This window comes from Amblyraja radiata, chromosome 28 (genome assembly GCF_010909765.2).
Source record: "Amblyraja radiata isolate CabotCenter1 chromosome 28, sAmbRad1.1.pri, whole genome shotgun sequence".
In the NCBI taxonomy this organism is placed as follows: domain Eukaryota; kingdom Metazoa; phylum Chordata; class Chondrichthyes; order Rajiformes; family Rajidae; genus Amblyraja; species Amblyraja radiata.
The window spans coordinates 5,584,262-5,609,264 of NC_045983.1; the positions used below are offsets into that span (position 1 = coordinate 5,584,262).

Genomic DNA, 25,003 nt, shown 5'->3' on the forward strand with positions numbered 1-25,003 from the left:
AACACCCATTACATAAACTAAATTGGAACAACTAGTTGCTCTCCTAGATTCCCCTTTCTTCTTGAGGTCCTTTTAACATCCCAGTAGAACTGGTGAACTCTTCTGGATGAGAAATCAAAGGAAGTGATTTGTATTTAAGCTAACATACAGCATTTAGCTTAGAATTTTAACTGATCTCAACAGAAAGTTTATAAAACAGGTTAGTAACATAAGTGCTGATACATTTTTTACAGCATTATTATTTTGTGGTCCAGAAGCCATTTTTAAATAACAGCAAAGAGCCATAAAAGCAGTGGATTCGTAGGCTTTAATGAAGATAATCCAAAATTTATTAAACAGCGAACAATGCAGAATATATGTTGATGTATTTACGGAAAACATACAGAATGAAAACTTTATGCCTAAAAGATGATTACTGCTCAATAATGTCACAGGCATTAATCCTCTTATGCGATCATTATACAGTCAGATAAGGAGCTCACTGACTATCTGTATTAGCACAAGAAATGAATACATTTTAAGAATTTTGCATATGAAGCTGCACAAATTACATAAGTAGAAATAAAATCCCAGAAGTTAGATGACAAAACTTGAGATTTGTTTGCTCCTCTGACCTTCTTTTGACCTTCAATTAATGTGTGAGAATTTTTGAATCCTTTTCAACAAACACTTTTTAAGAAGATACAGGCAAACAAATCTAAATTAAGGTTGATTGGAAGTGTACAACAGGTACCCCACTTCAGCATAGTAAATCAAACTTTTTTGATGTAATGGAATTAAACAAATGATTATGCAAACATAAATTCAATTTTAAACCAGGGATTTAAAGGTTCTTTGGATATCTTTGAATACACAACAATGTATTCACATGAATTCACATGCATCTATCTACAGATGCAATTTTTAAATTAAGATTTCTAAACAGTGTGAAATTTAAATTCCAAACAACATTTCCGCAGACATTTAAGTCTCCCATGTTGTACAAACTTGTATTATGAAAGAGTACTCAGACTTCATTCAGAGCCTTAACAAACTGTGTCATCTCAGCATCTGTTACACTGACAAATTCAGTGAAGGTTTTCTGTTCTACAATTGAAGCAGGCCTGACCGAGACGCATTTAAAGATATTTCTTTTCTTGTCATAGGTGCCCATGCATCTGTGTATCTGTCCTCTGATCAGTCTTGGAAGGTCACGGTCCTATTGAAAACAGCAAATACAAGGCTTGACAGCATCAACCGTCATATTAGCTTACAATGGGAAACATTTCAAAGACACTTGGAGACTACAAATGTTACCAACATTAATGCTAATGGCAACAGTGCCAAAAGTCAAAATAGAAACTCTCGTGCTACATTTATTCATTAGAAAGTAAATGGATGTTATATAAAATTTAGCTTAAGTTGTTAGTACAGTTATAAAATGATAAAAATAATGTTTCATATTTTAAGGATAATATAAGACCTTATACAATTTGAAAGGATAGGTTGCCCTTCAGTACACCTCACAGACTTTGGTCATCTGAGGAGAAAGATTAAGATCTCACGTGTGGCACAATGCTCATGTTTACAGGACAGCACTTGGACCTCCTCTATGCTTGTAACACATGGCGACCTACAACAGTGCATTGTAGATACCTCAATGCATTGTAGATACCTCAAAGATAACTTGGAAAAAATCCTTCAAATCCATTGGCAGCATAAGCAATCTAACATCAGTGTCTTCCCCCAGAACAAAATCCCCACCATCGGCGCCCAAATTACTCTCAGCATACTCCATGGGCAGGCAGGGCACATCTTTAATGAAATGGACACCAGATTCTTGAAATAAACACTCAAATACAACCTCAATTACAATAGGATATTACCAGGGAGATGGACTAAAATATTTGGGATGTTCTCAAAGCCACCCTGAAAAGGTGCCGTATCTCTACCTACCATCATAATATTCCCTGGCTCATGGCCACTCACAATGGAAAACAAACACGGATCATTGAAGTATAGGGAGAGGATGGGAAGGCAAGGACGTTATTACTTGGAGTGGATGAGACTGACGGATTATCTTATAGAGGTGTATAAAATCACGAGAGGGATAGAACGTGTAAATGAACATGTTTAAGAAGGAACTGCAGATGCTGGAAAATGGAAGGTAGACAAAAATGCTGGAGAAACTCAGCGGGTGAGGCAGCATCTATGGATCGAAGGAAATAGGCAGCATTTCGGGTCGAAACCCTTCTTCAGTGTAAATGAACATCTTTCCCAGGATTGGAGAATCAAGAATTCGATGGCACAGGCTTAAAGTGAGAGGGGAAAGATTTCACAGAAAGCAAAGAGGCACCTTTATTTAGAAAGAGGGCGGTGGATATATGAAATGAGCTGCCAGACAAAGTGGCTGGAGGCTATAACGTTTAAAAGAAAGGTACATGACTAGGAAAGGTTTAGGGGAGATATGGGTCAAACACAAGCCAATGGGATCAGCACCGAAACGCATCTTGGTCAGGCCAAAGGGCATGTTTTCATGCTGTATGATTCTGACTTTAACCGGTGCATCATATCCACTGGTAGTATAAAGCTACAGAAATAAAATGTTATTCCAACAAGTGTACACACAATGGAAAGGACATTCACAAAACATTTAGCACATCAAACCTGTTCTACCATGCCAGCACATCACGTAATTCCCCATGCCAACTGATGCCCCATATCACTTCAAACCTGCACCTATTAAAAATCTATCAGATTTCTATTTAAAGTTGATGTCTAACCAAGTTTTGATTGCTATTTGTGGAAGAGAATATGGTAACTGCACAGGCACATATTGCAAATCCCTATTGAAAATAATCAGATGCTGCACAGGGTTTAATCTGGCACAGGACCCAACATTTGATTCCTCAACAGAAATGATGAGCGAATCAGTGAGGTCCAGTTCTGTTGGTGATCTCCATGGATACTCTTGGACATTTTTCCCAGGGCATGTTGTGGAGGCCGGGCAAAGAGTGTGTGTTGGAAGTAGAGTGGAAAGGAAAGGGTCATATTCAATGGAGTAGGGTGGAATGATGAGGGGCAAGCTGAAGGTTACAAAGCTCGAGGCGATTGAACTCTTCGAGTTTTGGAGCAATAGAAAGGAGGTAATTCTTCACACCATCTGCTTTAAGAATATTAGAACTCCGAGATCTTCGGTTTCCCCCCACACTCCAAAGAAGAACAGGTTTGTAGGCTAATTGGCTTGGTATAAATGTAAATTGTCCCGGAGGATAGTGTTAATGTGCAGGGATCGCTGGTCAGTAAAAACTTGGTGGGCCGAATGGCCTGTTTCCGTGTTGTATCTCTAAATTAAACCAAACTAAACTTCAAAGAGTAGCGCGGCAAGAATTCAGTAGCATTCTTAATATAGGCATAGAAGCAAAAAGGAGCTTCATTCACAATTTCCCTAAAACGTGTCAAAGTCATAATGCTTCCCTGTGAGAATCTGAAACAAGGGCCAAATCTGAGACAATTTGGCAGTAGTATTTTGAAAACTTTGGTAGAGATACCTTGAAAATCAGGACTAAAGATACCTATTATATATAGATAAGTCTATCTGGACAACCAATTAAGGAGTTGCCATCTTTATTTGCCCACTGCATTCAAAATTGTTTCTCATTTGTGCTTTAGAAAGACCCAGCTTTAACTTTCAGACCAGAAAAGTAAAAAAATTAGAAATTTGCACCTGGCAGATATGGAAGCTGAAGAAATGGTTTCTGACAAGTTTCTGAGACCACTTGTCCTTTGACCATATCCCAATATATTCTAGAAAGCTAAAATGTCAAAACCCTCAATACAATGGCCTGGGTGTTGCTGGTAAATGCTCACTCTTGCTAACATTAATCTGTCTACTGTGCCAGCATTTCACATGTCTAGTCAAACACAGTCTCAAATTTATTCACTGATAGCTGACACGATATCCTCCAATATGCTTCACTGTTGGAGTATCCATGGAGATCACCAACAGAACTGGATCTCACTGATTCGCTCATCATTTCTGTTGAGAAATCAAATGTTGGGTCCTGTGCCAGATTAAACCCTGCGCAGCATCTGATTATTTTCAATAAGGATTGTAGCTCTGCAGGGATGAGGGAAGCAGAGAATCCTTAAATATTTAAATGAATTTTAACAATTATGGATCATTTTCTTTATTTAAAAAAAATATTTGTCATCTAATTTCAATAGTTTTATATATTTCTAGTTGTCAAGAAAAAGATCATGATAGCTTTGGCAGCTGGTAGAGCTGAGGGCAAGGCCTACCAGCAGTGAGAGCTGCCACAGGAGTTTCAACAACTGGGATTTTCCACTGTGTTGTTTGTGACCCTGCAGTCACTCAGGGACATGCCACTCTATGATGCTTCCCACAAGCAAATTGTTCCTTTGTGCCCAATGCACAAGTGCCTGGGAGTGCAGTGATTACAAGTGGTATGCCTATACTGGTGAAATCAAGACCAATTACTACAATTCCACTGTACTTTAGAAAATGCAATTTATGCAGTATGATTTTTTTTATCCTGACTGGTATGACAAACAGATCAGTTGATTCTGAAAACATTGTCCTGGAATTATTTTCATTGACCATAGTACACATAAAACAAGTTAAAGCTTATTGAAGTACAGGTGCACAACCTTTTATCCGAAAGCCTTGGGACTTCTCGGATTTCGGAATTTTTCGGATTTCCGAATGGAAGATTTTTAGCGTAGATTAGGTAGGTAGCGCGGGCGTGAAGAGTCTGGAGCGGCTGCCTCCTCCCCGGAGACCGGGGAATCATTGTAAATCATTGCTTAAATGTTAGTCAGTTAGTTTGGAGGGATTTTATGTGGTGGTGGGGGGGGGGGGGGTGAAGGGGGACAGTTTAATTCTTAGTCCCCTACCTGGTCGGAGAGGCGGGGAGCGGGAAATGCCTTACCGGGTCGCCGTGCGGTAAGCTCCGGAGCGCTGTGGCCGCCGACACACAACATCGCGGAGCTGGGGCTGCGGGCGTTCCGGCCGCGGGCCGCGCTGGATTTGGAGCGCCGCGCAGCCAGGGGTAGAGTTGCCGGGGTCGGAGCTACAACCGGCGCCGCCCGCGGCCGGACGCCCGCAGCCCCAGCTCCGCGATGTTGGGAGTCGGCGGCCACAGCGCTCCGGAGCTTACTGCACGGCGACCCGGTAAGGCATTGCCTGCTCCCCGCCTCTCCGACCAGGTAGGGGACTAAGAATTAAAGTTTCCCCCTTCACCCCCCCTCTTCACATAAAAGCCCTCCAAACTAACTGACTAACATTTAAGCAATGATTTACAGATGTTTAATTGTCTCCCCGGTCTCCGGGGAGGAGGCAGCCGCTACAGTAGTATAGACCTGGGTTGACCGTGCGTCGTTTCGGGTCAAGTTTGGCGCCAAACGCGAGCTTTGGTGTGCAGACGACATCCTGGAAAAAATGTCCGGTTTTCGGAGCTTTTCGATTTCCGGAACACCGGATAAAAGGTTGTGCACCTGTATTAGAATTATTTATGCCAAAGATCATTACAATTTTGCCTGCTTTGTTTTTCTTTATTTTTACCTTCTTCAAATTCTTAAATGAGCAGTTTGAGACAATAGACAATAGGTGCAGGAGTAGGCCATTCGGTCCTTCGAGCCAGCACCGCCATTCAATGTGATCATGGCTGATCATCCCCAATCAGTACCCCGTTCCTGCCTTCACCCCATATCGCCTGACAGCTATTTTTAAGAGCCATATCTAGCTCTCTCTTGAAAGCATCCAGAGAACCTGCCTCCACCGCCCCCTGAGGCAGAGAATTCCACATATCTAAGGAAGGATGTGCTGGCATTGGAGAGGGTTGAGAGGAGGCTTACTAGAATGATCCCAGGGATGATTGGGTTAACACATGTTGAGCGTTTGATGGCACTGGGCCTCTACTCACTGGAGTTTGGAACGATGAGGGGGGACCTGATTGGAAATTTACTGAATAGTGAAAGGCCTGGACAGAGTAGATGTAAAGAATATGCTTCCACTAATAGGAGAGTCTAGAACTAGAGGCCGTAGCCTCAGAATAAAAGCACATACCTTTAGAAAGGAGATGAGGAGGATAGTAAGGGTGTCAGGGGTTATGGAGAGAAGGCAGGAGAATAGGGTTGAGAGGGAAAGATAGATCAGCCATGATTGAATGACGGCGTAGACTTGATGGGCTGAATGGCCTAATTCTGCTCCAACATGAGCTGAAGAACAAATCCCTTTGTTGGTAAGGCGAAGAACTGTAGAATTTTCCCTGTTATGACCAATCATCTGATAAGATTATATATAAGATTATATAAATTTAATATTTCAACTGAGTCAAGAGTGAGATTTCAGAAATTCTTGGAACAGAATCACTCAATGCTCAGAACTGTGTAGTGATTGATGACATAGCGAATTGAAATGAGAAATGGTGAAATCTTAATTTACCATGGTAAACACTGACAGAATAACAGAATCTAAATTAGTGATAAATGAAAATAAGATTTATGGAAAGAAAATGTGCTTCTTACTTCATTGTAAGAAGTTTTAATAATGTATGAATTAGACTATCAGTAAATGTCAGCGATATTACTTGAAAACCCTTTTACATGTTCATAATAGCATTTTTGTTTATAGTACTTTGATGAAGGCACTGGGTTAATGCCACTGTTAAAATATCATAAATAATAATGGCATAGAGTATATTACATGTCATTATTCTTTATGGTTTTATACGTGTTTAGCAATTATTCATGTCAAGACAGTTACTCTTCAAATACTTTTAACATTAATTTCTCCTTCCTTCAATGCAAAGAATACATCAAAAACATTAATAAGGTTTGACCGAATGGATGTTTATGATAAGAAAATATATATTTCACACCTCCTCAAGCAAATTTACTCAAGCAAAATTAATTTATGGTGAAAATACTGTAAACTGTATCCGCAGAATAAAGCTATTATATTCTGATATCAATTTGGAAAAGTAAGGCAGCTGTGTAAAAAAACACTTTTTCATTTACATTTAAAGAATATTAATGTTTACCAATTATCAGATGGACAAGATTACCTGATATTTATTTTCATTCATAAATTATTAATGCTGTATAAATTTTGAACAGCATATTTTGTTATTCTGATACTTGCCCAAGAAACAAATGAAGCTGAAAGTAAATTAACCCTTCCATTTCTATTTTATTGGCCGATATAAAGTTACTAATAATTTTTATTTCAATGGATTTTTTCTCCATTACGTCACTTGATTAAATCCACTCTCCTTTAAGGAACTCTGGCTGAAGAAGGGGCAAGTATAAACTCAAGATTGAAGGAACAAACACCACAAAGCAGCAAATATCCAATCTCCACCATGTTACCAAATGGCCACTTGTTTCATCATTGACAAATGGACACAGTGGTAGTTGCTGGTGTTCGTGAAGTGATAACAATTTGTTAAGGCTGTGTAAACACTACATAGCTTTCAAGGTTGTCCATTTGAACTTTATTGTCAAGAGTTCGAAACTACATTTTGCACCCATTATCATGTGTGAATGTCTGATGCTGAAACTGTCTTCTCAGCTTATCATCATCATTCCCTGCATAATGAACACTAGATTCATGTTGAAAAAATATGATAATCAAACAGGTATAGACTATGAGAAATGTCCTAATATTTAAAAAAAAGCTACGGTTCTATTGGATTGAAAGCATAATGACACCCAAAGTTTTTCAACAGTAAAATGCTCCATCATGTGGCCAAATTTAAAAATTACAATTAGATTAAAAATTGACATTCATCTATTATCCATTATAATCTATAATCTATAATCCAGTTATAGATTTATTTTCCTCTACTATTCTATCCTGACCAAGAGTCAAGAGTGTTTTATTGTCATATTCCCAAAACAGATCAATAAAGTCCTTACTTGCAGCAGCAGAACAACAGCTTTGTAAACATGGTACTGGATTGGGGGGTGGAGGGGGTAATCTAAAAGTAGCTTCATCTAACTTGGTTTAGAATCCTGCAGCTACATTGAAGTGTTTACTTTCTCTATATTCTTAACAATACTTAATAAGATTCACTCACTAGTATCTCCAGGTGGCTCAGTTGCTGCCTTACAGCGCCAAAGACCCAGGTTCGATCCTAAATACGGGTGCTCTCTGTATTGAGTATGTATGTTCTCCCCATGACCACGTGGGTTTCCCCTGGGTGCTCCGGTTTCTTCCCACATTCCAAAGACATACTGGTTTGTACATTAATTGGCTTCAGTAAAAATTGTAAATTGTCCTGTGCTAGTGTGTGTGGATTGTTAGTCAGCGCGGACTCTCATTTCCAGATTCCCACTTTTCTCCAGACTGAATATATAATGTACATGCCACACTGGAGATTAACCTCATTGCTCATCGCAGTACTGCCTCTAGACAATCTTGTTGTTTACCAGTACGGATTACAGTATTTGAATCAGTGACTACAATGGTGTAAATTGGTAAGATAATTCTATTCTCTGACATACTTCCTACAATTCTGGATATGTAGTTTAACGGTCAATGTATTAATTGCTATTCTGCATTGGTTGGACATATTTAGTTCGCTACATCATTTAGGATTTATTTTTAAACTCCACACTACTGGGTTAAATTACTAGACTTCTAATGTGGAACTTTAAGATAACAAGTGCACTTGGTTTATTTTTCAAGAAGTTTATACCTGTACTATAATAGAAACTTATAGTCTCTTACTGTCTATCCTTGCCCATCCAACCACATCAACCAAGGTTTCTATCTGCAATAATCTCATTTGTCTGTGTTTGGCCCCATATCCTCTACTGCTTTCCTATCTAAGTTACTTTTCAGCTGCCTTTAAATGTTGTAATTATATTTTCCTCCATCACCTTATCTGGCTCTTGTCAGAACGTTTGACAAAGGGTTTCCGATCTGAAATGCTAACTGTTTCTCATCCCACACATGTGGTCTGATTTGGTGCATATATGCGGTATATTCTGGTTTTGCTTTAAATTTGTGTTTTTTTTTTTAAACAAAGCAGCAGCATTAGCACACTCCACTCTTCTGGCACCTCACCAGTGAGTAGGTTAAACAGAAAAAAATCTTTATGTGATCTCTTGATTCTTACGTTATCATCTAGTAGCCTTTCAAGGTTACAGGGCCCAGATGTTGCAGGGATATGTTTGAAGCTGTAAAGTATTTTCAGTTCTTTCTTGAATTAATCCTCTCATCATGACATAATTTAGACATACAAAGCCCGACTACTACTGTTTAAGGACTGGGATGGCTTCAATCAGGAAGGTGGCACTGACAAATCCACAACGGGTAGATTCCTCCTTACCATGTGTCAATGGCTAGTGCAAATAGCTCCCCATGTGTTGGAAATGTCAGACTATTCTTTTAAATGAAGACATAATTCATTGTCATTGTCCTATTGTCATTGTTCATTGTCCTATCAGGGACACATGACAAAAAACTCTCTCGAATCTTGAGAAGTGTTTACAAATACTGGAATCTGGAGCAACAAAGAAACTACTGGTGGAGCTCAGAGATGCAAGAAACTGTAAATGCACCTGGTACCACTTTCTCTGATTTTCAATTACCCTCATTTGATTTTACCTATTGCTATCTTACTTCTGACACCTCTGTGTGGTTTATTTTATTTTTTATTTCCATGCATACAATTTATTTGCCTTGTTTCAGATGCACCTCCCTTTGTTACCTATATTTTATGAGATCCTCTTCACTGCACTTGCCATTTCTCAGATATTCTTCAAAGTGTACTCTGCCTGGGTTCCCTTTCGGAAAAGGTCTTGTTATTAATCTGTGTCTTTCCTGTTCCCTAGTTTTTAGAATCAGTCATACAGCATGGAAACAGGCCCTTAGGCCCAACTTGCCCACGCCAACCAACATGTCCCACCTATACTAGTCCCATCTACCTGCATCTGGCCCATATCCTTCTAAACCTATCCTATCCATGTACCTGTCTAATTGTTCCTTATAGAAGTCCCTGCCACAACTATCTCCTCTGGCAGCTTGTTCCATACACACACCACCATTAGTGTGAAAAAGTTACCCCTCAGATTCCTATTAAATCTTTTCCCCTTCACTTAAACCTATGTCCACTGGTTCTTGATTCCCCTACTCTGGGCAAGAGATTCTGTGCATCTACCCGATCTATTCCTCTCATGATTTTATACACCTCTATAAGATAACCCCTCATCCTCTTGCGCTCCAAGGAATAGAGTCCCAGCCTCTCCCTATAACTCACACCCTTGAGTCTTGCAACATCCTCGTAAATCTTCACTGTACACGTTCCAACTTGACATCTTTCCTGTAATATGGTGCCCAGAACTAAACACAATACTCTAAATGCAGCCTCACCAACGTCATATTTTAACTGATTTATTGAAATATCATATGCAATCACTATTTATTTTCTTAGGTGTTTATAGGCATTTGAGATACACTGGTTTTGAAAAAATAAATGCAGGAATACTAATAAACCAGAGGTGATTTATGATCATGAAAAAATCCCATGTTCCAATGACCCTAAACAATATGGAGTGCTATACTTACTGTTTCATAGAACACACAAGGAACCGATTCTTTTCTATCTCTCAGAAGAAAATGTTTAGCACTGTATTCTCCAGAAATGACAGCAGAATCTAAAGTAGCTATAAACAGAAATGATTATTCAGATGTAAATAGGTGTAAATTTACTATGCTAAAGACAAGTTACTTACTTTGAATTTATTCATTAATAATTGATTTTTGTTTCTCACGAGGAAATCGTATTTAATAATGTTTTAAACCTTCATTTATAACAAACATGCATGTTAAAATAAGATGCATTTACAACCCTAGAGAAGACAGGGCAAATTAATACTGATTCAATTTGTAGTTGCTTGAATGAACAAAGTGCATAAAATAGCTACACAGATAATCAATATAAAAGAAAGATCATTCAGCATTAAAAAAACCAAAGGGAAATGATTGACTATTTTCTGAGAGATTTTGTGGTGCGAAACTAACAATTCTCATAAAATGGATTAAGTCTTATCACAGCCTCTGGATCTTATTTATCAGAACGTTGGTGTTGCTAAAAAGCCAATAATTGTAGCCCACCCATCCTTTCTTAGAGGCAGTTGTGGTGAGCCACCTTTTTGGACCGCTGTATTTCTTCTGAAGGTATTCCTATGATTGCTATTGAGCATGGAGTTCTAGTATTTAAACCATGTGATAATGATGGACACATTTCCAAGTCTAGATGGAACGTGATTTGGAAAGCAGCCCATAGATGGTTGAAATCCTATGCACCACCTTCCCTTTTTAATACATTTTTGCAGGTTTGGAAGGTGCAGTTAGAGATACCTAGGAAAGTAATTGAGGTGTTTTGTAGATAGTTCATACGGCAGCCACAGTATAAGAGTCGAAGAGGGATCAATGGTATACGCATTATCTAGATGCTGTCCTTCAGCCCCTTCTGTTGACAAAATGCTCTTGACATACTCAATCTTTAGCAACAAATGTGTGTTGTCTTTCAATTCCTGAACTTAGAGAGATATCTGTCTTGGCAAACACATGTGTCAATGCTGCATGATGCTTTCCGATCACAGAGATGAATTCCTCTCTCCTGAAGAGGTACGTCTCCATATGCATTCAGAAATATGTTGCAAACTGCAGTTACGGATACCTAGGAAAGTAATTGAGGTGTTTTGTGGATAGTTCATAAAGCAGCCACAGTACAAGAGTCGAAGAGGGATCAATGGTCCAGGACACAAAGGTCGGATTCGGAATGGGAGGGGGAGTTGAAGTGCTGGGCCACCGGGAGATCAGGTTGGTTAATGCGAACCGAGTGTAGGTGTTGGGCGAAGCGAACGCCAAGCCTGTACTTTTTCACCTGCACCTCCTCCAACCTCATCTATTGCATCCGCTGCTCCAGGTGTCAACTGCTCTACATCAGTGAGACCAAGCGCAGGCTGGGCGATCGCTTCGCCCAACACCTCCGCTCGGTTTGCATTAACCAACCTGATTTCCCGCTGGCCCGGCACTTCAACTCCCCCTCCATTCCGTATCCGGCCTTTCTGTCCTGGGCCTTCTCCATGGCCAGAGTGAGTCCCACTGCAAATTGGAGGAGCAGCACCTCATATTTCGCTTGGGCAGTTTACACCCCAGCGGTATGAACATTGACTTCTCCAATTTCAGGTAGTCCTTGCTTTTTCCCTCCTTCCCCTCCCCTTCCCAGCTCTCCCAGCCTACTGTCTCCGCATCTTCCTTTCTTCTTCCCGCCCCCGCCACATCAGTCTGAAGAAGGGTCTCGACCCGAAACGTCATCTATTCCTTCGCTCCATAGATGCTGCCTCACCCGCTGAGTTTCTCCAGCATTTTTGTCTACCTTTGGCTCCCAATTGACGCAAATGAAATATGTAGCCACAATACTGAATGGTTATCCTGCATTTTCTTCTAGGTGACACGTTTTTCCAAAGAGGCTTAATGCTTAAAAACTGGATTTTAGCGCCTCTTGCTTTTGTGCATTTGACAATCTCATTTCAATGAAAATGAAAATTCATTTTCTCCGACCCCCGACGCATGTGGCAAGGCATCCTGGCCATCACGGACTACAGACCCTCCAACACCACCCCCACATCCAGCGACGCCTCCTTCCTTGAGGAGCTTAATCACTTCTATGGCCGCTTCGACAGGGACAATCTAGAGACAGCCATCAAGGCTGTGCCACCTGCTGATCACCAACCCCTCACACTCACCCCCTACGACGTATACGTGGCACTGAGTAGGACTAATGCACGTAAATCTGCTGGCCCTGACGGCATCCCCGGGCGCGTGCTCAGGGCCTGTGCTGCGCAGCTGACAGACGTCTGGACTGACATCTTCAACCTGTCACTTGCCCAAGCAGTTGTCCCCACGTGCCTTAAAACCACCTCCATCGTGCCAGTGCCAAAACACTCCACTGCGGCAAGCCTCAACGACTTCCGCCCAGTTGCACTTACCCCCATCATCACCAAGTGGTTCGAGAGGCTGGTCCTGGCACACCTCAAAAGCTGCCTACCCCCCACACTGGATCCCTATCAGTTTGCCTACCGCAAGAACAGGAGTACGGAGGATGTCATCTCAACGGCACTTCACTCCGCCCTCTCCCACCTCGACAACAGAGACACTTACGTAAGAATGCTGTTCATCGATTACAGCTCAGCATTCAACACCATTATACCATCAAAACTGATCACCAAACTCGGTAACCTGGGCATCGACCCCTCCCTCTGCAACTGGATACTGGACTTTCTAACCAACAGACCCCAGTCTGTTAGGTTAGACAAGCACACCTCTTCAACCCTCACCCTGAACACCGGCGTTCCACAGGGCTGTGTGCTGAGCCCCCTCCTCTACTCCCTCTTCACCTATGACTGCACACCTGTACATGGTACTAACACCATCATCAAGTATGCAGATGATACAACGGTGATTGGCCTCATCAGCAACAACGATGAGTCGGCCTACAGGGAGGAGGTCCAGCACTTAGCAGCATGGTGCGCTGACAACAACCTGGCCCGTAACTCCAAGAAGACCAAGGAGCTCATTGTAGACTTCAGGAAGTCCAGGGGCGGCACGCACACCCCCATCCACATTAACGGGACGGAGGTGGAACGTGTTTCTAGCTTCAGGTTCCTGGGAGTCAACATCTCCGATGACCTCTCTTGGACCCACAATACCTCAACTCTGATCAAGAAGGCTCACCAGCGTCTCTTACAATACAATACAATACAATTCAATTTATTGTCATTTGGACCCCCTGAGGTCCAAACGAAATGTCGTTTCTGCAGCCATACATTACAAACAAATAGACCCAAGACACAACATAATTTACATAAACATCCATCACATTGCTGTGATGGAAGGCCAAAAAAACTTATCTCTCCACTGCACTCTCCCCCCCCCCCCCGATGTCAGAGTCAAAGTCAAAGCCCCCGGCGGGCGATGGCGATTGTCCCGTGGCCATTAAAGCCACGCCGGGTGATGCAAGGTCGCACACCGGGTCTTGGTTAGAGCCCCAGCGTGCGCTCGCAGTCCCGCGGCCATTCCAAGCCGCGCGGGGCAATGGTGTAAGGCCCCGCTCCAGGAGCTCTTCAACCCCGCAACTCGGGCGGGAGAAGTCGCCGTTGCGGAAGCCCCAAAAAGCGGTCTCCCTCCAGGTGCCGCCATCCGCCAGACCCGCAGTTGCAGCCACCGAATCTCCGGAGGTCGGGCCGCAGCAGCGTCCACCACAGCTCCACCCGCTCTGGACTCGGCCAGCTCCGCGACGGTGAGGTGAGTAGTCGGCACCACAGCCCCCGGTCTTCCTGTTGGAGGCCGCTCCACGTTGCAGCCCCAACGACAACGGAGACCCGACAAAGAAAAGGTCGGGTCTCCCATGCAGGGAGAGATTTAAAAGTTACCCCCTCCCCCCCACACCACCCCCACCCCCCCACACACATACCCCAACAAAAAATAACAAAAACTACATAAAAACATAGACATAAAATAATAAAAACGCAGACGGACTGCAGAGGCCGCTGCTGACGAAAGTCGCGCCACCCACTTCTTCCTGAGGAGACTGAAGAAGGTCCATCTGTCTCCTCAGATCCTGGTGAACTTCTACCGCTGCACCATCGAGAGCATCCTTACCAACTGCATCACAGTATGGTATGGCAACTGCTCTGTCTCCGACCGGAAGGCATTGCAGAGGGTGGTGAAAATTGCCCAACGCATCACCGGTTCCTCGCTCCCCTCCATTGAGTCTGCCCAAAGCAAGCGTTGTCTGCGGAGGGCGCTCAGCATCGCCAAGGACTGCTCTCACCCCAACCATGGACTGTTTACCCTCCTATCATCCGGGAGGCGCTACAGGTCTCTCCGTTGCCGAACCAGCAGGTCCAGGAACTGCTTCTTCCCGGCGGCTGTCACTCTACTCAACAACGTACCTCGGTGACTGCCAATCACCCCCCCCCCCCCCCCCCCCCCCGGACACTTATTATTTATTCAAATCATTTGCTATGTCGCTCTTCCAGGGAGATGCTAAATGCATTTCGTTGTCTCTGTACTGTACACTGACAATGACAATTAAAATTGAATCTGAATCTGAATCTGAAAATCTTCTTCTGGACTAGTTATTTGTGTAATATGCTTGTCCATGATTTTTATTTCGAATCCTCCTTGCATCTGATATGCCAACACTTAGAGGTCCTTGACAATTGCAATGTTATTCAATTGTGTTGAACACATGCCTGGGCACCGCTTCTGTCATTTTTAATTGTGTCTCAATGGCCTACACTGTCCACTCTTGCATAACAAACCATCATAATGAAGCTGAGTAGCCTGCTTATGTGTAACTTTTTTTTTTTTTTTTTTTTTTTTTTTTTTTTTTTTTTTAATTTATTTATTAGAAGTAGACATATTATACAATGTAATTACATATTATAGTAGAAAAAAAACTTTTCATATACATCAGTCATACATTATTAAAATTTTCCATTATCAATTACTTCTGCTTCTAGTATTTTTATTTTTTATAGAAAGCGAGAAAAAGAGAGGGTAGAAAGTTACAAATAAAAGAGGAAGCAAAAAAAAAAAACAAAAAAAAACACAACAGAAAAACAAGGAAGGTGGAATGGGTTACCTGTGATACATCAATGGAGATAGGTTCGTAGGTTATAAAGTATAGAGTATAGTTTTTCATCTGTTCCTGAGTTCAAGTTTCAGCTGGGTCCTCGAGCTGTGCCAGTCTATCCCTTCAGATAGTTAATGAATGGAGCCCAAATTTTATGGAAAAGATCTTGTTTGTCCATTAAGACAAGTCTAATTCTTTCTAAGTATAGGGTCTCCGACATTTCCGTAATCCACATTTTGATTGTGGGGGTTGTAGGGCCTTTCCAAAATTTTAATATTAATTTTTTTCCGGTTATTATACTGTAATTGAGGAAGTTTCTTTGGTTTGTTGTGAGTGTTAAGCTTTGTTCTGATATTCCAAGTATTATTAATTTTGTGTCTGGGTCCAATTTTGTATTAATAACTTTTGAAGTTATTTCAAAAATATCTGTCCAGAAATGTTTAAGTTTTATACAGTTTGCAAAAGTATGTGTTAAATTAGCCTCTAAATGTAGACATTTATCACAAATAGGAGAGATTTGTGGGAAAATTCTATTTAGTTTTATTTTAGAGAAGTGTAGTCTATGTAAGACCTTGAATTGTATTAAAATATGTCTGGCATTTAATGAACATTGATGTATTTGTTGTAAACTTTCGTCCCACATATCTTTCGTGATAGGATGACCTATTTCAATTTCCCATTTGTATCTATGTAGTTCGGTCGGTGGTACCTCGTTATTTAGTAGGGTGTTATAAATATAAGCTATTAGTTTTTCAGTATTAGGATGCTTGTTCAGACACTCATCAAGAATTTCTGATTCCCTATTCTTGTAAACTTGTGTATTAGATTTAACATAATCTCTAATTTGTAGATATCTGAAAAAATTATTTGAGTGCAGTCCATAATTCAGTTGTAACTCTTGAAATGAAAGAAAAGTACCTTTCCCATAAAGATGTCCTATATTTTTGATTCCATGATTTTTCCATTGTGTGAAACCTTTGTCCATAAAGGATGATTTGAACAAAGGGTTATTTACAATGGGAAGGCAGAGTGGTATATTATTCAATTTTAAATCTTTTTTTATTTGTTTCCAAATTCGTATTCCACTATGTATTATGGGGTTTTCTTTATAGGTTTTTTTGTGCTGTTTTGTGGGGGCAAATATGATCGGTCCAATTTCAAAAGGTAGACAGTCTTCCTTTTCCATCATTAGCCAATCTGGTTGTTGGTCCATTTCTTCCAGCCAAAAATTCATGTTTTTAATATGGACTGCCCAAAAATAAAATAAGAAATTTGGCAAAGCCAGACCTCCATTTATCTTTGATTTACATAAGTGTTTTTTACTTATTCTATGATTCTTATAATCCCAGACAAAACTTGTAACAATGGAGTCGACTTTTTTGAAAAAAGTTTTTGGGATATATATCGGAATTAATTGAAGTAGGTACAGTAGTTGCGGTAAAAAAATCATTTTTATAGCATTAATTCTCCCAAGCATTGAAATGGGGAGTGTTTTCCAGTATTGAATATTCTTATGTAGTTTATTCAGTAAGGGTGGGAAATTTAGTTTAAATAAAGAGGTATATGTCTTAGTTACCCAGATTCCTAAGTATTTAAATTTATCTTTAACTATTTTAAAAGGGGATTGTTGTATTGTATGTAAATTAAATTTTGTTATTGGCATGATTTCGCTTTTATTCCAATTGATTCTATATCCCGAAAACTGACCAAATTGAGTTATTAGATTTAATAGGTTTGGAATACTAGTTTCTAATTTTGTAATATATATTAGTATATCATCTGCATATAAGGAGATTTTATTCCTTGTGTCTCTAGTATTGTATCCAAATATTCCTGGATGGTTTCTAACGCTTTCTGCTAGGGGTTCAATTGCAAGAGCAAATAATAGTGGGGATAGTGAACATCCTTGTCTACAGCCTCTAGAGAGATTAAATTTAGTTGATAACATTTTGTTTGTTAATATTCTAGCTGTTGGGTTAGAATATAACAATTTAACCCATGTACAGTACTTCTCTCCTAGTTGAAATTTTTCCATCACCGAAAATAAATATGGCCATTCTACCTGGTCAAATGCTTTTTCAGCATCTAACGAGATAATTGCTAGCTCTGCGTTGGGGATTCTATTGGAGTATATAATATTAAATAATCTTCTCAGATTAAAAAATGAATACCGTTTGGGGATAAACCCTGTTTGGTCAGGATGTATTAATTTACTGATCACTAAGCTCAATCTATTAGATAGAATCTTAGTTAATATTTTCTGATCAGTATTTAAGAGGGCTATAGCTCTGTATGAACCTGGGTCTTCAAGATCCTTGTCCGTTTTTGGTATAAGTATGATTGTTGATTCATTTAGAGTTTCTGGGAGTTTCTGTTGAGTATAAGCATATTTGTACATTGTCTGTAGGCGTGGGGAAAGCAAGTCATAAAAATTTTTATAAAATTCCGAATTTAGTCCATCGGGTCCTGCCGACTTTCCATTTTTTAAGGACTTTATTGATTCTTCAATGTCTTTTATCGTAATTTCAGCCCCTAGCAATTCTCTCTCTTTCTGATCTAGACCCGTAAACTTACAATTCTGTAAAAATGTTTCCATTCCCGTTGATTGTTCTGTTATTTTAGATGAATACAATTTTTGATAGTATTGTAGAAATCTATCATTAATATCTTTAGGCAATGTTAATGTTTCTCCCTTATCTGTTCTAATTTTGTATATTGTTTTTTCCCCGTCCAATTTGCGAAGTTGACGCGCTAATAGTTTTTGTGGTTTGTCACCAAATTCAAAATTTAATTGTTTTGTATGTTGATAAAGTTTTATAACTTGGTCTGAATAAATCTTGTTTAATTTATATTTCAATACTGCAATTTTATTGTGTTTTATCGTGGATGGTGCTGCTGCATTTTCTGTGTCTAATTGCTTTATTTCCATTTCCAGTTTCTTTTGTTTGGCCCTATTCTCTTTATTAAAAAATGATTGGGAAGAAATTAATGCTCCTCGTACAAATGCTTTAAATGTTTCCCAAAGAAGCGAGGCAGAGATTTCAGGGCTATCGTTAGCCTCAAAAAACATTTTAATTTGTTTTACTAGATATTCATTACATGACTTATCTTTTAAGATTTGGGGATTAAATCTCCATTGTGACTGTGTCTCTGCCATTCCGTTTACTTTGATCATAAATGTTAATGGGGCATGGTCTGAGATTATGATGTTGTGATATTGTGAGTTATAGGTGAATGGGATAAGTTTTGAATCTACCAAAAAATAGTCTATCCTTGAGTAAGTTTTATGTACTGGTGAGTAAAATGAATATTCTCGGCCCGATGGATTTTCAATTCTCCAGACGTCCTTAATATTAGTGGTATTAATGTATGAATTTAAAAATTCACTTGATCGAGATTTTAGTTTTCTTTGAGTTGATGATCTGTCCAAACAAGCATCCAATGTACAATTTAAATCTCCACCAATTATTAAGTTTTGTTGTGTACCTTCCGGGATATTGTTAAGAATTCTCTTAAAAAACAGAGGGCTATCAAAATTTGGTCCATACACATTGAGGAGAGTCACCTTTTTTAAGTATAACTCCCCTATTATTATAATATATCTGCCTTCAATGTCTTCTATCGTTGATATATGTTTAAAGGGTATACCTTTACGAATTAATATTGCCACACCTCTTGATTTATGTGAGAATGAAGAATGGTACGCTTTAGCAATCCATTTTGCTTTCAGTCTATGTTGTGCTTCCTTTTTAAGATGTGTCTCCTGGAGAAATATTATATCTGTTTTCAATGATTTTAAATGTGCTAATACTTTGCCTCTCTTGATAGGTTCATTAATTCCCTTAACATTCCAACTACAGAATTTAATTCCCTCACCCCCAATTTTTATATTCATGTCTTGCATCTTGTGATTAAGTGGTAGAGCAGATGATTCAGCACACTCAGCCCTACCTTATACTTGAACTTCAGGTAGATGAATTTTAGGTCACGTCTGTTTTCCATCCGAACGTATCTCCTTAAATAAAATATGCAATTCCATTCCATATACAAAATATAATGTGATATAAGATAAAAAAGGTGATAGCTAATAGGGTTAGTAAAGTGTGGAAAGTAAGAAAGAAAAGCAACTACAACTACAATTAGTGCAGTTAGTGATAGCCACCCTAATGTGGCTAAGCATCTATGGACTTCCGTAGCTTTTGGTTTATAAAAATACTAGCTCCGTGCTTTCCTTAAAAGGAAAGTTTCCAATTCGATGCATACAATTTGTGGGGGGGAAAGAAATATTGATTATATTCCATTAATGGTATAATTAATAGTCTCAAATTGAGATATTAGTTTTGTATAATCTAAACATTTATCAAAGAATAATCAAAAACGAAAACATCAGGGCAAGGGCCATCAGACATTTCTCATTATAAAATACCTGAATCATACTTTACTTATATTTCATACTTTTAATTAATTCTTAAATAATCTAAATAATCTTGTTATCATTAGTTAGTGTTAGTTAATATTCTTGATTATTAATAGTTGTTAGAGGTTAGAGGTTAGTACTAGAATGTTAGTTTTATATATATCCGTTGTAGGAAATATACCCAATTCTTATTGCGAATTTTAGGCAACTCTTAAATATAATAGTTTAAAGTTTAGAGTTCCATATCTTCTCTGCGAGATAGGTGTTAAGAGTTGAATATTTTTCAATCTTCAATCTTGTCCTCGACGTTCTTGGCAAATTCAAATGCTTCCGTGTGCTTGATGAAGAAGTATTCCTTCTTCTCGTAACTGACTCTCAGTGTTGCGGGGTATAACAGTCCATATCTCAGATTCTTTATGTTCTTCAGTATTCTTTTTGTTTCTGTGAACAACGCTCTTTTCTTAGCAACTTCCACGGGGTAATCTCTGAATACGCTAATCTTGTCTCCTTCATATACAAGATTTCTGCTTTTACCAATTTACCAATGTGTAACTTATGGGAAAGAAGCAAGTACTGAAAATCACTTTGTATATGTTCCCTCCTATGTAAATAATTTCTCTCACGGAGTGATCCCAGCCACATTTTGAAAGTCACAACTCTTTACCCACCTACTGCCACCCAGTGATCTGCTGACACAACATATCCAACCTTCACATTCCCACAACTAGTTCAATGGTGCTTTTTGTCATTTATGCAACTGCACAGTGAAATTCCTTTTGCATATATTACACATGCAGGTGCCGCCATGCTTTGTCGTCATTTCCAAAGTAAGGTCGGCCCGCACGCTCGATGTACCGGAGCAGTTCTCGCGAACCGACGTCGATTTCCTTGTCCGGCCATCTTTGTGGCCTGGAGGCGTCTCCTCCAGCCGACCTTGAAGGCGCTGGAGGCATTAACCCAGTTCACTCTCCTACCGGCCCTTGTACCTCGCATCCTACGTCTCTAACTACCTCCTGGTCCCACCGTCTGCCGAGCCTTCGGACGGGTTCCCAGTACCGCCGACCGATCACCAGTCTCCTATAATCCCCACGGCATTAACACTCTCCATCCAGTGTCTTGAATCACCAAACCATCACTGTCCCCTGAATTCTTGCATTAACACTCTCTACCCAGTATCTTGAATCACCAAACCATCACTGTCCCCTGAATTCTTGCAAGCAAAAAAATTATGAGGGACCTTACCACTAAAATCATCAACAGATCAATTATTTAATTACAGGATATAAGCTTCACTTTGAGGAAAATCACTGTACGTATGGTATTCCTGTGAAAAGTCAGCCCAGAACCAATGCATAGGGAGGGATGGACAGAGAATACAAATCTGTATTCATTTAAGCACCCTTCACATCTTCAGATGGAACCAAATATTTTGCAGCAAACTAATTACTTCTTAATTGTCACCATGTTCTTGCAAATGCGGCAGTCAATTTGTGCATAGAAAGGTCCCTCAATCACATAAGATTAGATAACTCAAAAACTAATTCACTGTTCCTTAAGAATATTCTTCATCACTGCCAGTGGCTACATGCCATTGGAGTAGAGTTCAGACTTTTTATGAACATACCCAAGCAAAAGATGATTAAGAAGATAGAACAATAAGATCTTTTAAATATATGCTATGTTAAACTATTCTTGCCTGTAAACCACCATCAGTCATGGAAAAGTTAGCTTATGCTGTAATTGTGATCATAGAAACATAGAAAATAGGTGCAGGAGTAGGTCATTCGGCCCTTCGAGCCTGCACCGCCATTCGATATGATCATGGCTGATCATCCAACTCAGTATCCCATCCCTGCCTTCTCTCCATACCCCCTGATCCCTTTAGCCACAAGGGCCACATCTAAGTCCCTCTTAAATATAGCCAATGAACTGGCCTCAACTACCTTCTGTGGCAGAGAAGTCCACAGATTCACCACTCTCTGTGTAAAAATTGATTTTCTCATCTCGGTCCTAAAAGACTTCCCTCTTATCCTTAAACTGTGACCCCTAGGTCTGGACATCCCCAACATCGGGAATAATCTTCCTGCATCTAGCCTGTCCAACCCCCTAAGAATTTTGTAAGTTTCTATAAGATCCCCCCTCAATCTTCTAAATTCTAGCATGTACAAGCCGAGTCTATCCAGTCTTTCTTCATATGAAAGTCCTGCCATCCCAGGAATCAGTCTGGTGAACCTTCTCTGTACTCCCTCTATGGCAAGAATGTCTTTCCTCAGATTAGGAGACCAAAATTGTACGCAATACTCCAGGTGTGGTCTCACCAAGACCCTGTACCTCCCTGCTCTTATACTCAAATCCTTTTGCTATGAATCCTTTTACCATCATCTTCAGAAAAGAGACAAATCCAGATGTCAACCTTTACTAAGAGCTGACATCTGTCACGGGAAAAAGCATAACCAGGATCTTCTTCAGCCATCTCCTGCCCAGTACTCTAAACAGATGTTGAAAATGCTGATAACTAGGGTGGCAGTGACGTGGCTGGTAGAGCTGCTGCCTCACAGCTCCAGAGACCCGGGTTTAATCCTGACCTCAGGTTCTGTTTAGGAGTTTGCATATTCACCCTCCAGTATCTATCTCCTTGCCTTTTCGAAGTTGCACATGGACTTCCTATATGAACCTCCATTGCCAGACTTGAATTCCCCAATACCAGATCATCAGAAGATTGCAGAACTCTTGGTCCATCCAAGCCTTCTGATTGAAGCATTTCTGGATGGCTTGGATCCAAGCCAACACTTGGATGGTTCTGGTGGGAACACACATATTCACGCATTTCCTTACGAAATCGGTAACAACCGTGCCTCATTCGGTCATGTCCTTGCCACGTTCTTGAACATCTACCCACTCCAAGCAAGGGTGGAGTCATTCCTCTGCCTCCCCTGACCAGCTCTGTGGCGGCCTCACTGTGTTCTTTAGTCGCTGCCTATAAATAGGAAGCACACCCTGGTGGTCTGATTTCCCATAGGGTGAGGGATGCAGCAGTAGATATCTTTGATAGTGGAATAGCAGTGGCTGAGGCTGTTGATCCTCAGGAGCTGCAGGACACATGCTGGTGGTAATTAGGAAGTGACTTCTTCAAATTGACCTGGCTGGTGACCCCGTCTATGATGGGAAAGGCGCCAACATACGTTGTTTGGTATTTGTTGACCAGGGCGTACCGCTTCTCCTGCACTAGACAAACATCTGCATGGCGCGGGATGTAAACCATGGTCATGATGATGGAGGTGAATTCCCTCAGGAGATAGAAGGAATGGCACTGCACTGGTTAGTTCTAGGTGCAGAGAGCAGGAGTTGGTTAGGGCCGCCACGTCTGAGCACCACAATGAAGCAGACGTCTCCACCTCTCCCTTTCCCCGAGGGTTCCATTAGATCAGGGTTCCTTGCTGATCCACAACCTGCCTCTTCCAGTCACTTGGTGGTGAAGCCATGTGAAGAATGGAGAAACCTTCAGCTGGAGGGCTGAGTCTGGGGAGCTGGGGGTGAGCCATGTCTCCATGAAACAATACAGTAATCCTTCAACTCCCTTTGACAAAGAGCCTTGCCCTCAAGTTCTCAACCTTGTTTTCTAGAGTCTGCATATTGGACAGAATGATAGTAGGGAAGGAGCCATAGTGCCCTGCGTTTCAGTCTTGCATGTCACACTGTTGACCATGTTTCCAGGCACAATGGAGGCCTCCCTAGTGTTTCCTGGCCCTGTATCCTTACTGTCAGTAACTTCATTGTCGTTGGTAGATCACAATAGCGATAACCCATTTAAATGGACCAGCAGAGTGTCAATTGTCAGCTTGATTTTATGCTGTTCCTTTTATCTGTATAAGTTCAGAATTGTTATATTTGATCTTGTCCTGTTGTGTTGCTTGTAAAATGTATGGCACATTTTTTATATTAGAGTGGAACTAGAGTGGAAGCAAGTCTTCCTCAATCCCCACGACTGCCTAAGAATAGCTACCTTCTGTCATGGATAATATAGTGTAACAAAGAGTCACATCAAACCTGATTCACTGGTTTGTTTTTTCTCTTAAGTATTGCAACCATCTGTACACTTTTCCAATATCAGTGGCCTCAAGACTTCCAGGCACTTAGCAAACATCCACTTATTATAGTTTTATTTAGCAGTTTCTGACAAGTGTAATTCCTCCTTTTCAAACATTTTGAAATTAGCATGGTTAATAATGCAATTACCATTTTACTTAATTCAATTCATCTATCTTCATTACAGAAAACTGAAGTTATTGATGAGAATGAACCTAATTAAATACTAATGAAGTATGGGTAATTTCATCATTAGCTCCACAAAAATGTGATAGCACATGTAAAATTTTGTTTTTCTTATTAATTTTAGTCCTTTTCATCTTATAAAAGGACAATACAGTCGTGCAGCTGGTAGAGTTGCTGCCTCATAGCTCCAGTGACCCAGGTTCGATCCTTCCTTGGGAGCTGTATGTGCGGAGTTTGCAAGCTTTCTCTGTAACCACGTGGATTTCCTTCCATGCGGGTTTGTCAATTAATTGGTCCCAATTAATTTCCCCTAATATATAGAGTGGGTGTGAAAGTGGGATAACATAGAACTAGTGTGAATGGGTGATCGATGGTCGCGTGATGTGGGTGGGCCAAAGGGCCCGTTTCCATGCTATATCAATCAACCAATCAATGAATCAATCTCATCTTTGGTCACTCTACAATTTCCATTGTTACAAGTAGCATATTTGGAGAATATTTAGAGCTGTTAGAACTCTGAACATATATTTATTGCCAACTACTATTCTAGGTTAGTTGACTCCGAGTGAAGTTTCTGAAACCACATTCACACCATTTCACATTCTTCCACCTTAACAACCTTGCCAATCTTTGACGTACATTTGAAACATTTAAG

At 40.3% G+C, this 25,003-nt stretch overlaps 1 protein-coding gene across 2 annotated transcripts in view; it reads right to left on the reverse strand.

Moving 5' to 3' along the window:
• Positions 1 to 290: 290 nt before the first annotated feature.
• The window catches only part of spata22 (spermatogenesis associated 22), a 60,096-nt gene continuing 35,383 nt past the window's right edge, over positions 291 to 25,003 (reverse strand). For both annotated transcript variants that reach the window (XM_033045645.1, XM_033045644.1), the window contains 2 exons: positions 10,577 to 10,674; positions 291 to 1,198 (listed from right to left, as the gene is read on the reverse strand). In XM_033045645.1, coding sequence (XP_032901536.1) covers positions 1,007 to 1,198; positions 10,577 to 10,674 — 290 coding nt within the window. In that variant the 3' untranslated portion in view covers positions 291 to 1,006. The remainder of the gene's footprint in view (positions 1,199 to 10,576; positions 10,675 to 25,003) is intronic.